General features: G+C 39.1%; 1 protein-coding gene across 3 annotated transcripts; it reads right to left on the bottom strand.

Annotated features, from left to right (window-relative positions):
- Positions 1-13: 13 nt before the first annotated feature.
- On the bottom strand, positions 14-13,610 carry CCNE2 (cyclin E2). 3 transcript variants are annotated; one of them, XM_044245270.1, is made up of 12 exons: positions 13,521-13,610; positions 12,298-12,337; positions 12,115-12,211; positions 11,983-12,036; positions 10,896-11,047; positions 9,888-10,023; positions 7,597-7,743; positions 6,315-6,410; positions 4,881-5,015; positions 2,694-2,805; positions 1,765-1,922; positions 14-1,395 (listed from the first exon to the last, which is right to left on the bottom strand). In XM_044245270.1, exons 2-12 carry the CDS (start codon positions 12,309-12,311, stop codon positions 1,282-1,284), a joined length of 1,215 nt encoding a protein of 404 aa, XP_044101205.1. In that variant the 5' UTR covers positions 12,312-12,337; positions 13,521-13,610; the 3' UTR covers positions 14-1,281. The 3 variants fall into 3 exon arrangements, with proteins under 3 accessions (XP_044101205.1, XP_044101206.1, XP_044101207.1); XM_044245271.1 differs by lacking the exon at positions 13,521-13,610 and adding an exon at positions 13,273-13,308; XM_044245272.1 differs by lacking the exon at positions 13,521-13,610 and adding an exon at positions 13,265-13,292.
- Between the last annotated feature and the right edge of the window lie 360 nt (positions 13,611-13,970).

The following is a 13,970-nucleotide window of genomic DNA, read 5'->3' as shown; positions in this document are numbered from 1 at the left end:
TGTACACATTTAGTGGTGTTTTCTTTTCAGACAATACTGAAAAAATTTAAAAACTATACAGAAGACTTCATACCATAACCATAGCTTAAATTTATAATTTCTTCAAAGGAAGAGATTCACATGTCCAGTAACAGAATAAACCAGCAACTTAGTATAATTTGTTTTCTACTTAGACTCCCTCTTGAGGCTGAAATTTCATTTTTTTAAAAAACTAAAATATGTATAAGTAGCTAGTCTATATACAGCAAGTTCTTATGTCAGGTTTTTTTGTTTGTTTTCAATAAATAATCTAGCAGTCAGTATACATTTACTACTTTTCTGCCTTATGAAAAGAAGTTTAAGTCAAGTGTTAAGCTTTATCACTTTGACACTGTCCTTAACTCATAATGTAGGAATTTAAAAAGGACCTTAATAATTTTGCAAACATAAATAGTCTTAGTCACACTAAATTAAGAAAAAGTCCTTAGGGATATCTTGGAGTTAGTAAAGTGACTTTCTCATATAAATAGGTTGAAAGGGTACTTCTTCACTTAAATTGTGATGTACAAAAAGTTATTATAAAGCAACCTCTGTGTCAAAGCCCAAAGTAGGAGCTACAACATTTATCTTATTTAAAATTTCTTTGGTATTCCCCCTTTTTAGAGCACAGTTTAAACACCATGTTCATCTAAGCCTTATTGGTTAAAAAATGTTATGGCAAGGCAAATGTATCAGTTAAAAAACAGATTAAAGTTCATTTGTAAAAATTCAAGTTTTATAATAGCTTGCTACAGCAGCTATAGATAAATTAGTCACCTTATTATAAAACTAAACTTTTGTAAACAAGTTTAAATTTTATTTTCAGAAACCAAATTGCACTAGTCAAGAATATGAATTTTGTGAATCTAGAAACTAGATTCAAAGTATTGTATTACTCGTGTCCCCTTTAAGGTAGCACTTGTCTAGTCTAAAACTCCAATGATAAAATTCTTAATTTATCAAGATAAACATAGTAACACTGGATCAAAAAAATTCTTACGGCATAAATTGTGGCTGGCTTCTATCCAGTCATGCTGGGAATGAAGTCATCTTTGTAAACAAGTCCAGCTGTTTAAACAGCTAACCTAGGAATTTCTTCCTTAATGCCAATTTTAAGTGTTTTTTCTTAAAATCAAAGAATGGCAGTGAAACTTCTGAATTGGCTAGGACAGTCATAGCACTACTTTCCTGAAAACTTTAGTAGTTCAGTTCTATGAAATTCTACCCAATACTCAATTCCAACTTGTTTGCCAGTTCACTTCTTTAGTGTTTTCCTGGTGGTTTCTCAGTGCTCTTCGGTGGTGTCATAATACCTCCACTGCACACTGGTGACAACTGCCCACCCTTTCTGAAAGTGTTTACATAATTTACTTCATCCTGTACATGTGAAGAAATCATGCAGAGATTAACAGGTAAGCACTGACAGTAAAACAAAACCCAGATTTTTTGGGTATTAACTTGAGACTACTTAGGCCTCATGTAGGTTTCTGTCTTTGCAAGCATGACTAATCACGTTTTAGAGATACAACGTTTTGAACTGCCTACAGCTGTATTTTTAAAAACTCTTATCTGGAATACTGGCATTGATCTTGAGACACTCCACAAATCTTGCTGTGACATTAGTGTGCCCATAAGAACTTTCTAGCCCCTAGTAGCTAAACCATTGCCCTAAAGTATCTCTAGTATCCTTACTATCAGTTTCAGTGACTTACTAGATAAAACCCAGAAGCCCCACAAGAAACATACCAACATAGCCAGATAATTCGTATGTGTCTGGATATTGTGTCTATCTTCCATAGAAATTTTCTTGAAAATCTTCAGCTTCACGGGGCTAGTACTTTTTACTACGCTGACAAAAGGCACCATCCAGTCTACACATTCAGATATGTTGTCCCATTCCAAACCTAGACAGAGGAAAGTTTAGGAAAATGTGAAGGTTCCATCAGAAACTGTCTTTAAACATAGTTTGAGAGTGCTAAACTGCTTTAACTTGTTGGAACTTGATTCTGGCCTTTTATTTTTTTAAACTTATTTATTAAAGAACACATGTTAGCAGCAGAGGGAGAGGACAGACTCCACAAAGAGTGTGGAGCCCACCATGGGGCTCGATCCCATGACCCAAGATCATAACCTGAGCTGAAATCAAGAGTCAGACACTTAACCCACGAGCTATCCAGATGCCCTGATTTTGGCCTTTTAATAATGTGACCATTCAACTTAGAGCCTTTTTTTCTTTTAAAGGATGTATTCATTTGAGAGTACTCGAGCAGGGAGAAGGGTATAGGGAGGGGCAGAGGAACAGACTCCCCAGAGTGCAGAACCAAAAACAGGATTCGATCCCCAAAACCTGAGCCAAAACCAAGAGTTGGACATTTAACCAACTGAGCCACCGAGACTTAGAGCTTCTTAATCAGTACCTTCTATATATGAAACAAATTGTCAACCCAAAGAACTCTTAGAGCTTTATCCAAGTTGACTAACTTGAAATGGATGTAATTTACATTTGATCTTTTTGTTTATGGATATATATTGACAATTAGAAAGTACTTCTAGCAAAAGGGAACATAATGGCTAAACTAATTTTCTTCCATTTTAATAGGAAGCTAAAGTTGATAAAAGCCCCTTTAATATTTAGTTGTAAACATGTAAGAAGATAACAAAATACAGTGCCTTACCTGAGGCTTTCTTCACCACTTCAATAGAGGTAAAGTGGCATAAGGCAGCGGCAGCCAATATTCTGTACTGGAACTCTAATGAATCGATGGCTAGAATACACAGATCTAAAAGCTAACCAAGGGAAAAGCAAAAGTACACATATTTAAGAGGAGAAAGGATGAGTGATACATGTTGCTACTAAAGATCAGTCAGGTACAATTTTAGAGTACTTATGATGTGGATCCATATGCCAAGAATTGCTAAACTAAGGGATCCAAAGGTAATTTCCTTGAGGGTGGTGGCTTGAGTTAGGAAGTTAACAGACAAGGATTGTTAGGATGTGGTGTGCTGTGTAATAGTAGGAGGGGCACCTAATCCAGGGTGGGGAAGACTTGTACTGTTTAAATCCTTTTTTTTTTTTTTTTAAAGATTTTATTTATTTCAGAGAGAGAAAGAGAGAGAGAGGGAATACAAGCATAGGGAGTGGGAGAGGGAGAACAGGCCTCCCGAAGAGCAGGGAGCCTGATGCAAGGCTTGATCCCAGGACCTTGGGATCATGACCTGAGCCAAAGGCAGACGCTTAAGACTGAGCCACCCAGGTGTCCCTGTGCTGCTTAAATCTTAAAAAAACAAGATAGCTAAGAAGATTGGAAGGTGTATTTTACATATAGGGAACAGCATTTGCAAATGAGAAATGAGACAAATGAGAAAGTATTCCTTGCCCTTAGAACTCCTAGTTCAGAACAAAGGAATTCCTTTCCTTCATTCCTTACTTAAAGGGGGGGGGCAGTAGCTGGAGAGGGATAGATTAGATCATAGATTAGCCTAGGTTAGATCATAAAAGGTCCTTAAGAATTCTAGTTCTGATTACTGAAATTACTGGAGGACTTTAAATCAGGAAAGCTACTTTTATTTATTTATTTATTTATTTGACAGAGAGAAACCACAAGTAGACGGAGAGGCAGGCAGAGAGAGAGAGGGAAGCAGGCTTCCTGCTGATCAGAGAGCCCGATGCGGGACTCGATCCCAGGACCCTGAGATCATGACCCGAGCCGAAGGCAGCGGCTTAACCCACTGAACCACCCAGGCGCCCAGGAAAGCCACATTTTAAGAATGATCCTTTAGAAACGTGTTCCCCTATATCTGCTTCACTGTAGTCTAAACAGATTATTTAAAAGGCGGTATAATGGAGAAGAATGGTGTAAAACGGCTAGATTTCAGAGGCCTAAGGTGAATACCTGTGCTGTGGAATAAACTGAGCAGAAGACTTAGAAATAAACAATACAGATACAGTAATTACCAGTTTATCAAATGTTTGTTCTCGTTTGTTACAAAATGTTATAAAATGAACCAATTCTCATATTTTACTGGTATTTCAGTGTTCGTGTTCATAATTGTGTTGACTAGATTTAAAATAAAACTAAGTTTCACCCTAGGTTATTTAAAACCCATCCCAGTATACCACAGTTCCTTCAATTCCATATTTAAGCTTTTCATATCCTACATAGAATTAAAACACAGAACAGTTACAGTGGCCTTTAAGATACTTAGGAGAAGCAGGCAGGAAAGAACATTTGTTACGCTGGCCTAGGAAAGCATAATTTGAACCTAATTTTAAAAAAAAATCTTAATTCTAGGGGCGCCTGGGTGGCTCAGTGGGTTAACGCCTCTGCCTTTGGCTCAGGTCATGATCCCAGGGTCCTGGGATCAAGCCCCGCATCGGGCTCTCTGCTCAGCAGGGAGCCTGCTTCCTCCTCTCTCTCTGCCTGCCTCTCTGCCTACTTGTGATCTGTCAAATAAATAATAAATCTTTAAAAAAAAAAATCTTAATTCTAAAGTACAAAGTAGGTACTCTTTGTATTCAAATAAGAATAAGATAATCATGCAGAATAATTTCACATCAAACTAAAGACAACTGGCTAAATGTCTTTTTCCATTTTATATATCAAAAAGAGGTATTTAACTCTACTTTGAACTCAAAGAATGAAAAGTATTCATAATACATTTAAACTCTTAAGTTTAAAAAGTTTGTTTTCTAGAATTACTAAGCAATATAAATATCGGGAACAGAATTTCATGCATCAGTTTTGTTCTTGTCAATTAAGGAGTGGATTTAATTCATTATGCTTTTTATTATATAACTTAGTTAAGACTTTAAATGCACTGAATAGCTATAATAAACATTAGCATATATTCATTGAAAATACCTGAGCTATTTGAATGAACTTTTCCTGAGAATACTGAGGTAGAAGAACTTTAGGAGCATCCTTAAGAGCATCAACTTGGAGGAAGAGATTTAGCCAGGAGATGACTGTTACAGGACAGAGTTCCCATTTTAAAGCCTGTTAATGGAATTAAAATACCTGTTAATAAATGTAGATATGTATACACTATAATACATAGCTACTTTATTAGTCATTTAAAAACTTTATGCTTTAGGTTTATTTCTTCCTAGGAATTTTATTGACCCTTATTTTTATTAAAAATATTTATAGGTACCTCAGGATGTAAAGATGCTTATATTTTACAGTCTACTAATAGAGGCCCCTTTATAATTCTCTAGTTGTCTTTCTTTAAAAAGCTTACTAGGTCCGGTATTCATTCATCCTCTTATTTCTTGCAGCGCCCCTGGTCTTCCACATCTATTATTATTTATTGAAACTGCCTTTGTAAAATTGTATTCAGTGAGCAGAGCTAATTCCATGTAGATCTTTTCATGATCTTTGATGGCTTCTTGTCAAATTTAAAAGTTTAGAACAAGAAAGACAAATCCCGATTTATGATATCCTCTCCTCCATGAAGCCCTAGGACTTTACCATTTACAAGCAGTCTAAAATAATTAGGTGAGAACAGTGTTACAGAAAACTCCATCTCCTCTTTACCTACTCCTTATAGTGTGCTTCAAGCCTGAATGTGAATAAGGTTATTGTTAGAATGGCATCTTTCTGGTAAGCTGATATTTAACAGAGCTACGAATATGAATAGATTGTAAACATAATTTACAAAATACAAATTTATAATTTATAATAAATATAGTTTAGATAATCTATAAAAAGTCCTTGTTTTCTGGTGTTTCCTATATATAAACTCAGGGTGTTCAAATTTAATAACATACTTTCTAGTTGCTAACATTCAGCGTTTACTTTAATTCAGGGCCTGATTAAACACCTTTATGCTTCTCTTCTCCCGCTTGTTAATAGTCCTTTTTTGCATATAGAAAGAAAAAAGACAATGAAATAATTTTCATTCTGTGTCTACTGGAAGAAAGGGGGGGCAGTATCAGAACTAAGATTTGAATTATCAGAATAAAATATAAGAATTAAGATTTGAATTGTTGAAATTCATTTGTATACACAAATGAATTAGGCTATGTTAATTATACTTTTCAAAGTGTTTTCCTTAACTTTAAAATTAAGAAAATAATATATTCTCAATAGAAACAAAGACACAGAAAAAGAAGAATCTACAGGTTATGTAAATTCCATTCTGTCTATATACTATTGTCAGTATTTTGATACATTAACCTCTTTGAACTGGATCCTAATGCTGAGTGAAACCTGTTTTCACTATTTACATTGTGGTCTTTCAGATTCAGTAGTAACTACTAACTTAGTAAATAGCAAAATAGACAAATTTATTACCTTTAATATAATAAGTTCCATTCTTAAGATATCCTCTTCACTGCAGGCACCATCAGTAACATAAGCAAACTCTTGTAGTTTAGGAGCATATATTTCCTTTAAAGTGGATTTTTTAAAAATTAAGCACAGTTGAGACTGAGATTAAAACAAAAGGTTATATAGAAACCACATACAGGCTTCATTTTTAAGGACAGCTTCATAAAGTGATTATGTGTCTTAGTAACAAGATTTTTCACAGATGTAGGAGTCTAAATCAGCCAACTACACTGACACTTCTTTTCATAGACTTGATCTTGAATTTCAATTAATAAACTAGAGTATCTTAAAATACTTGTTAAAAAACAAAAAGCCAGGTTTTTTTAAAGATTGCTTATTTATATTGGCCACACCAAAACAAGACACTTCAACAAGGTCTAGAAACTACTGAAAACAGTTCCTTTATAAAGGTGTGGTACATCAAGAAATACGTTATGCAGTTTGGCTGACAGGTCTGTCTTAACAGCCCAGAGAAAAACAAAATGATCAGAGTAGAAAAGAGGCCTGCTACAGATGAGAACAGGTTAAAAATCAAGAGTTCAGTCTAGGAAGCTACCTGAAGCACGCAGTAAGGATAGACCGAACACAAAATTATTTACCAAATATGTCAGAATTGGGAGATAGCTCTTGGTGCTCAAAAGACAAATTTGGAAGAAAAACACACTTAGATTAAGGCCGGATTCACAGTCCCTCTCCTACCCTCAAAATGATGACAAGTTTTTCAAAACTTTCAGAAGAAAGTATGATATCCAAAATGGATTAAGAAAAACGAGATTATGTGAAAGAAAACCTCAGGCAAAAAAGGGTTGCCTTCCATCCTGGCAACACCACCCAAAAACAGAATATAGACCATTCAGTATATATAGACCATTATTTTAACCCAGCATAGTATTTATTTCATTTGATTGGTCAGTTAGTTTTCAAAGGCCATTCTATTGAATGCAAGTGCTGTATATGTATACAGACCACACTTTTGGTGTATTTTGTCCAGCAGAATGAACCATAGGATATTTCACCTTGATGCTTCCAGAATCTAGTAAACCAGATGCTTATAATAGGTTCAGATACTAACAAAGAGAACTGTATTTATCTATCCAAATCAGTAATATCCAGAAAATGTTCTGGGGGAAAAAACCCATTCAGCTTTCCTATAGAGTTAATGTCAAAAGCTGTATTTGCTGAGATTATTAATGTGTTGATTTAAAAAAGTGAGATATATGATCATGGATAAAGCTTGAGAACTCACCTCCAGTTTGGAAGCAATGAATAATGAGGTAATTCCAATGAGTTGAAGCATATTTTTATTTATATCCTTTTGTGTCAACATAAATCTATCAAAAAAGTCTTGCGCAAGGTAAAATGTTTCTCTATGAAGTGTGTATACTTCACATACCTAGAGAAGAATCCGAACATTTAAATATTCTATGCATTTCTCCAAATTAGAAAGTTTCACCTAAAATACCAGTCTTTAGAATACTTTCAAGACCAAAATTGCTTCTTAGGATACCAGAGCTAAGATTGGGCAGGGATAAGGAGGGGGGTACTAATTATATACAGATACTAACATATACTAGGATATAGGATAAAAGAATCTATTACTATCCTCATTTACTTACTAGATTTTTTTTTAAGTTATTTAAGGGTTTTATTTATGTATATGTCAGAGCACAAGCAGGGGGAGCGGCAGGCAGAGGAAGAAGCAGGTTCCCCACTGAGCAAACAGAACTTGATCCCAGGACCCTGGGAACATGACCTGAGCCGAAGGCAGATGCTTAACTGACCGTGGCACCCAGGTGTCCCTACTGTTACTAGTTTTATATATGTATTTTTTTCATATGGACTGAACTTATTCTCAGATATACTTTTGCTGACTGTGAGTGGGAACTTTTTTCCATTAGTTTCCTAATTGTTTATTACTGGTAAGTGGTTACATTTTCATGCTTAGTTTATAATTTTAACAGCTCGAAATGATTCTCTTCACTGTTCTAGGTAGACATTTAACTACAAAATAACATTTTTTTCAGTGTTTTTAACTTCATTTTTTTCAAGTTTTACTGTGTTGGCTAAGAATTTTTATAGAAGACAACTGAATGAACAACATTGGTGATAGACAAAGTCTTGATCTCATCCCTTGTTTCTTACTGTAATGGGAACTTTCCTAATGTTTCACTATTGTTAATAAACAGTATCTGTCATTTCCATACTTAGTATAGGGAAAGCTTTAAATTCTGAACTCCAGGAAGTAGCAGCTTTATCGCCATTTTGAAGATGAGGAAACAGGGACGGAAGTACATGAGTTTCTAGTAAATTATGTAAGGAACTCTTAGTTTATTACATATTTTGAAATGAGGAACAGAAACTGAATTTCAAAAAATGTCTTTCAAGTCTATCGACACTTTATGTTTCTCTTTTAAACTGTTAAGGTAATATTGAACCATCTTTGCATTCATAGACTAAAAGGATATATACTAAGAAAAACTAGAGTTTAACACTGCTGGATTGATTATATTCTATAGTTTTGCATATAATCCTATTTAAGGGAAGACAGCAATAAATTTGATGGGTGACTACCGGATAAAGTCAGCGTAATCATAAAAAGGAAAAAAAAATCTACATAATTGTGCTTAGGTTGCTTCCATGGTCACTAGGCACTCCAAAAGTAAAAATTCAGCCACCTTCTTGTACCCACATGACTGAAATATCTCCCCTGCTAGTCAGAATAAGAACTGATAACCTAACTCAAAAGGACAGTGTTTTATAATCTTAAAAACTTTTCTGATAGCTTCTGAGATCTACTCTGCCATGTATTATTCCACTGAAAAGCCTATCAAACACAGGGAAACTACAGAGTAAACATCCAGGGGCTGGAGAAAAATCAGTTTGTCATTTACACAAGTAATTTTCTCAATTTTAGAGACTCTTGGAATTATTATCCAGAGAAAAGGAATGGGCCTAAACAGAACATTCTGTCACAGATCTTTAGAGATTTGGAGAACACGGTTACTTCTTTAGATTAATGGTACAGTGTGTTTCAAAAAGGAATAAAGGTGTGTAATAAAGGGAAACTACATGAAGCCCAGAGGGCTTAGTGCTTCCGGATATTCAAAGCCTCCTTATTATTTAGGACCTAGAAATCAGGATTCCAAATCATAATTTGATTTTGGTGATGTAGAAAAAGGACTTCTGAGGGCCGAAGCCTAGTCCTGGTTCTTCACTTTGCATAGCAGAATTCAAAACCTTTTCAACTATGTATATATTCTGTTTATCTTGATTATCCTCAGCATCTAGTGCCTGGTACACAGCAATTCCCACAGACACCAGGAGTTCTGAATTAAGTTTAGGTTGTATGGGATGCAGTGGCTATGTTACTTTATTCTCACAAAGCAGACATTTTCCATTTTGGTACTGTTAACTGCAGTATATATCCCCCAAAAGATGGCTACTGAAAATATAGCAAGGGCACATGGAAAGCACATACACATCTAAATACTTTTCCATTATACGGAGATAAAGAAAATTTGTATTGGTGGAACATACCTCTAAAAGCCAGTCTAGAAGTATTGACCTCATCTGTGGTTCCAAGTCAGAATGCAGAACTTCAAAATGTTTGTCATGAACATACCTGGTCTCCTTTTTTAGCATGTTTAGCCAAACATCCTTTGAACATCCCCAGCTATAGAAGGGGAGAAAAGAATATGTGACCTATTTAATATTCAAGCTAACTGTTGTACAAAGAGTCAACTTCAGGTATTGAAAAACAACTTTGAGTTAGAACTTGGAAGGAGGAGCTCTTAAAGTAAATTAGGAAAAAATTGCTACTTTAACTTTTAGAAACCATTTCTTTAGCATAAAAAAGCAGAAGCCTGAAATTGTACAGCAAGAACTTAGACTACGGCTTTCAAGAGTGCTTCCCCCATTTATAAATTAAAAGGCTTCCATTTAAGATAATATTTTCTCAAGAGCAACACTGCAAATTTTAAATATTTAAGCATATAATCCCAGTAGAGACAAGTTCCAGTCATCTCCAAATAAATCAATAGTAAAGTCACCTAAAGTGGTGACTGGGACAGAGTATAATAAAGGGGAGGGATGGTGAGTTTAAATGTCTGCCCATTAATTTGTATATTAGAGCCAAATATACTACATTACATGCTTTGTATAAGCTGTACCTCTTAGTCATAGTAACTAGAAAAAATATAGGTATTTCTAAACTTGGTAAGAAATAGGGTTGATCTATCAAATGAAAATGTCATACCTGTTAAAGTGCTTCCTTATTAAAATTTAGAAAAATGACAAACCTCATTTAAAAAGCCTCTAATGAGGCTTAGAGTATTCAACAAGTAAATGAAAAGCACTTCATAAAATCAGTATTTTAAATACCCATATCCTTTGCAAACATCACCATTCTCAGTACATGCATAAATATTAGTAAAGCAGTTTTTGGATGTTTTTCGGTCTTCTAATGAAGGCAAAATAGGATTCAAGATAGTGTAATATACTAAGTAGTTTTAATCTTTGATATTAAATTATAAAAAATGTTCTTACCTTAAATCAGGCAAAGGTGAAGGATTAATAAAAAGATTTTTAAATCTGTAATTTGTAAATCGGGAGAAGTCACTTGTTCCTATTTCTTTGTGGGGTGTTTCAATGATAATACAAGGACTGATCCCCCCAGATAATACAGGTGGCCAACAGTTCTGTCATATAAAACAAAAATTTGTGCGAAAGAAAATCAGCTTTTGTCTTGGATGGAAGCTAGTATCTCTAAACGTCTATAGTTTCCCCCAACACCACTGTTAGTTAACCACTGCTGACAATCCAGTTGACATTCATATTTTAGAATTAAGACACCGTTCATACGGATCTTCATACATAAAGTGTAACAGGTGGGGATGTTTTAGAGAACAAAATACAATTCTAGAAATATACAAGGCATTAGATATTGGGGAAGGGAGTAATAACAAAATGCATCTGTAGTCAAACACTAATAATCACTTTCAAGATCATAAAACTGAAATTCTCCCTCTTTACAATAGTGGTAAGGGCACCTTGTTTTATAAAAAGCCCCTCCCCCCACGCCAGTTAAGTCTTTGATACTTCAGAATACTATAAAGCAAAACCTTAAAAGTGGAATCAACTGATGTCAATTACTTAAATCGCTTTTAAAGGACCCTCTCCCCAACCAATGCTGGTTTCAAAGAGAACCATTGTCTCTGGGGTTTTCTGCACCACACATAGGGAGAATAGGTGGCAAAGGGCTATGTGCCAGTCTGTCAGTGACTTCCATCCTATTTATGCCCCAAGGAACAGCTATTAGGACCCTCCACTATAGTCAGAGAGGGAACAAAGAGCAGTACATTGGACAGATTAGGCGGGCCCTGGTGCACCAGGCGATTCCAAGAGGGAGGGTTTTACAAAGAGGAACCAGCTGCTTCAAGGCAAACTTGATCTGCAGCTGTAGTAGGATTCAGGCACGTAAAAACCACCCAAAGATAGGGGCCTTCTGCTGACCTCTAGGGGCATTCGAAGTAAAAGTGTCAGAGGTATCTTTCTATTGCATAGCAATAAAACAGTTTTATCATTTGTCCTGCATTTGTTTCCCCCAAGCCCACCCAGCCCAGTTCTGCATTACCCTAATCTCGTACTGCTGTTTCTTGGCGACCTCCTCTTTTCTTTTTTTGACATCCTGGAAAATAAAAAAGACCATTATTAACCTGAAGTCCCAGCAAAGAATTTCTTCTCTCTCCTCTCTCTCTCAACTCACCTGAACTGTTTTTCTCCTCTTGGCCTGAATTATCTGGGCTTCCTGGGGGGAATCCGTCTGGCTGGGCTGGGGCTGTTGCTTAGCTTGTAAACGGCTACTACGGTGAAATTTTTAAAAGAAAGTTTAATCATGCGTTTAAAGCGCAGCAGCGAATTTTTAAACATGTCTACAAGACAGTGTTACCTGCGTCTTGACATTCTCTTCTTTCAAGTGTGTGAAATCCCTGGAGGGGACAGGAAAAACGAGAGTCAAATATTGTCACCCATATTCTCCCAAGTGCCAATCAGACGCTCACTCAGGGGTTTCGGCTAAGTCCCTCAGGAGATGGCCTGAGCCACTTGACCATGCTGTCTCACGCACTACAATGGTTATCTCACGGTATTCATTTTGGACACATGCCTGCGTCTCCTCAGTTGAATAGACAGCCGGGACGCGAGTGTCTTCAAGAATTTACAAAGCACCCCAGCAAGGAGGCAGGTCTCCCCCCAAATGGGTCATTTCTGCGCCCTCCATCCTCTCTCCCGGAACCCCGACGGGGGCTTGGGCAGCGCCCCCGCGTCCCCCCTTCCATCCAGGACGAGTCCCGGAGAGAGAGGGGGTTGTGGAGGCGAAACGCTGTGGAGAAGCCGGTTCCGCGCCAATTTGGAGAGCGGCGGTGGCGGGGAAGCAGGGGGCGGAGGGAACGGAGACTTGTGTCACGTCCTTCAGTCTCCGTTCCCTCCTTCCCAGCCCCACCGGGCCCTGCCTGTTGCTTGAAGGGGCACCGGGACCCCGACTCCAGATGGGGGTGGGAGTGAAAGGAAAGAGAGTTAAAGGGGAAACTGGGGTGGTCAGGGAGCTCTTCGCCCCGTGAAGGGAACCCAGACCCCTATCCTCCCTCCCGCGGGAGAGCTCCCCTAACGAGCGTGGGCGAGAGAAGCCCCTAGAATGAGGGCATTTTCCGTGGCCTCCCCCTTCGGGGCAGTCTTCCACCCCCGCCGCTTCCCCGGCTCCCTGCCAGAGATCCTGACAGGGACGCAACGCGGGAAGCCATCCGCCCCAGCCGCCTATTTCTCAGCCTTCCCATTTTTCCTCCTCTAGGCTCCCGCCCGCGGGAAGAATCGGCCCCGTGGGCTTTCTTTCCTCCCGCACTCCGCCCTACGCCCGGCACCTTCTCACCGCTGGACCCGCTACCGCTCCGCTCTCAGCTGGCGCCGGCGCCAACCCAATATATAGGCCGGGCCGGGCCCGCCCCGCACGCATGCGCCTCACACTGACACCTCCGGACTGCGCGCTCCCCTCTCCCGCGCGCCCGCCCCGCAGGCCCGCGCGCCGCGCCCTGATCTCAGTCCGCGCCCGCCCACCCCGAGGGGCCGGGGCCAGCTTGCCCAGGCCCTCAGTCCGCGTTCACCCGCTCTCCACCTCACCTGCCTGCGCGGCCCGGAGGCGGGAGGGAGTCTCTCAGAGGCTCCTCCTCCGAGGATTGGTTCCCGGCCGCTCTGCTTCCGCATCTCCCGCCAGTACTTTCAATTTCCCTCCCGCCCTCAACTCCCAGGTCCCGTCCACGTCAGGCCGCGGCTCAGTCCCGGCCTACGGCCAGGTGGAGGCGTCACGGGCGAGCATAGAGTACTGAGGTAGTGGCCATCCTGCGGCGCACCGTGGCGGTCCCGCTAAGGCCTCAAGGAACCCGATTCTGTCGGAAAAGACGCCAGGGCCGGGAGGGCCCGCCCCTGCGGGAGGAGCGCCGCTTCGGCTGGCGAGCTGGCCAATGGGAGGCGACGACGGCGGCACAACGTGGAGCTGCTGCAGAATGTAAACACAGCCCGGCGCGCTGCGGGCCACGTGTGTCCCTGCGCGCCCCCCGTCGGGTCTGGGAC

The sequence above is a fragment of the Neovison vison genome, chromosome 4, assembly GCF_020171115.1.
Source record: "Neovison vison isolate M4711 chromosome 4, ASM_NN_V1, whole genome shotgun sequence".
In the NCBI taxonomy this organism is placed as follows: Eukaryota; Metazoa; Chordata; class Mammalia; order Carnivora; family Mustelidae; genus Neogale; species Neogale vison.
Note: the sequence above shows the minus strand (reverse complement) of the source record. Positions and strands in the feature narration are given on the sequence as shown.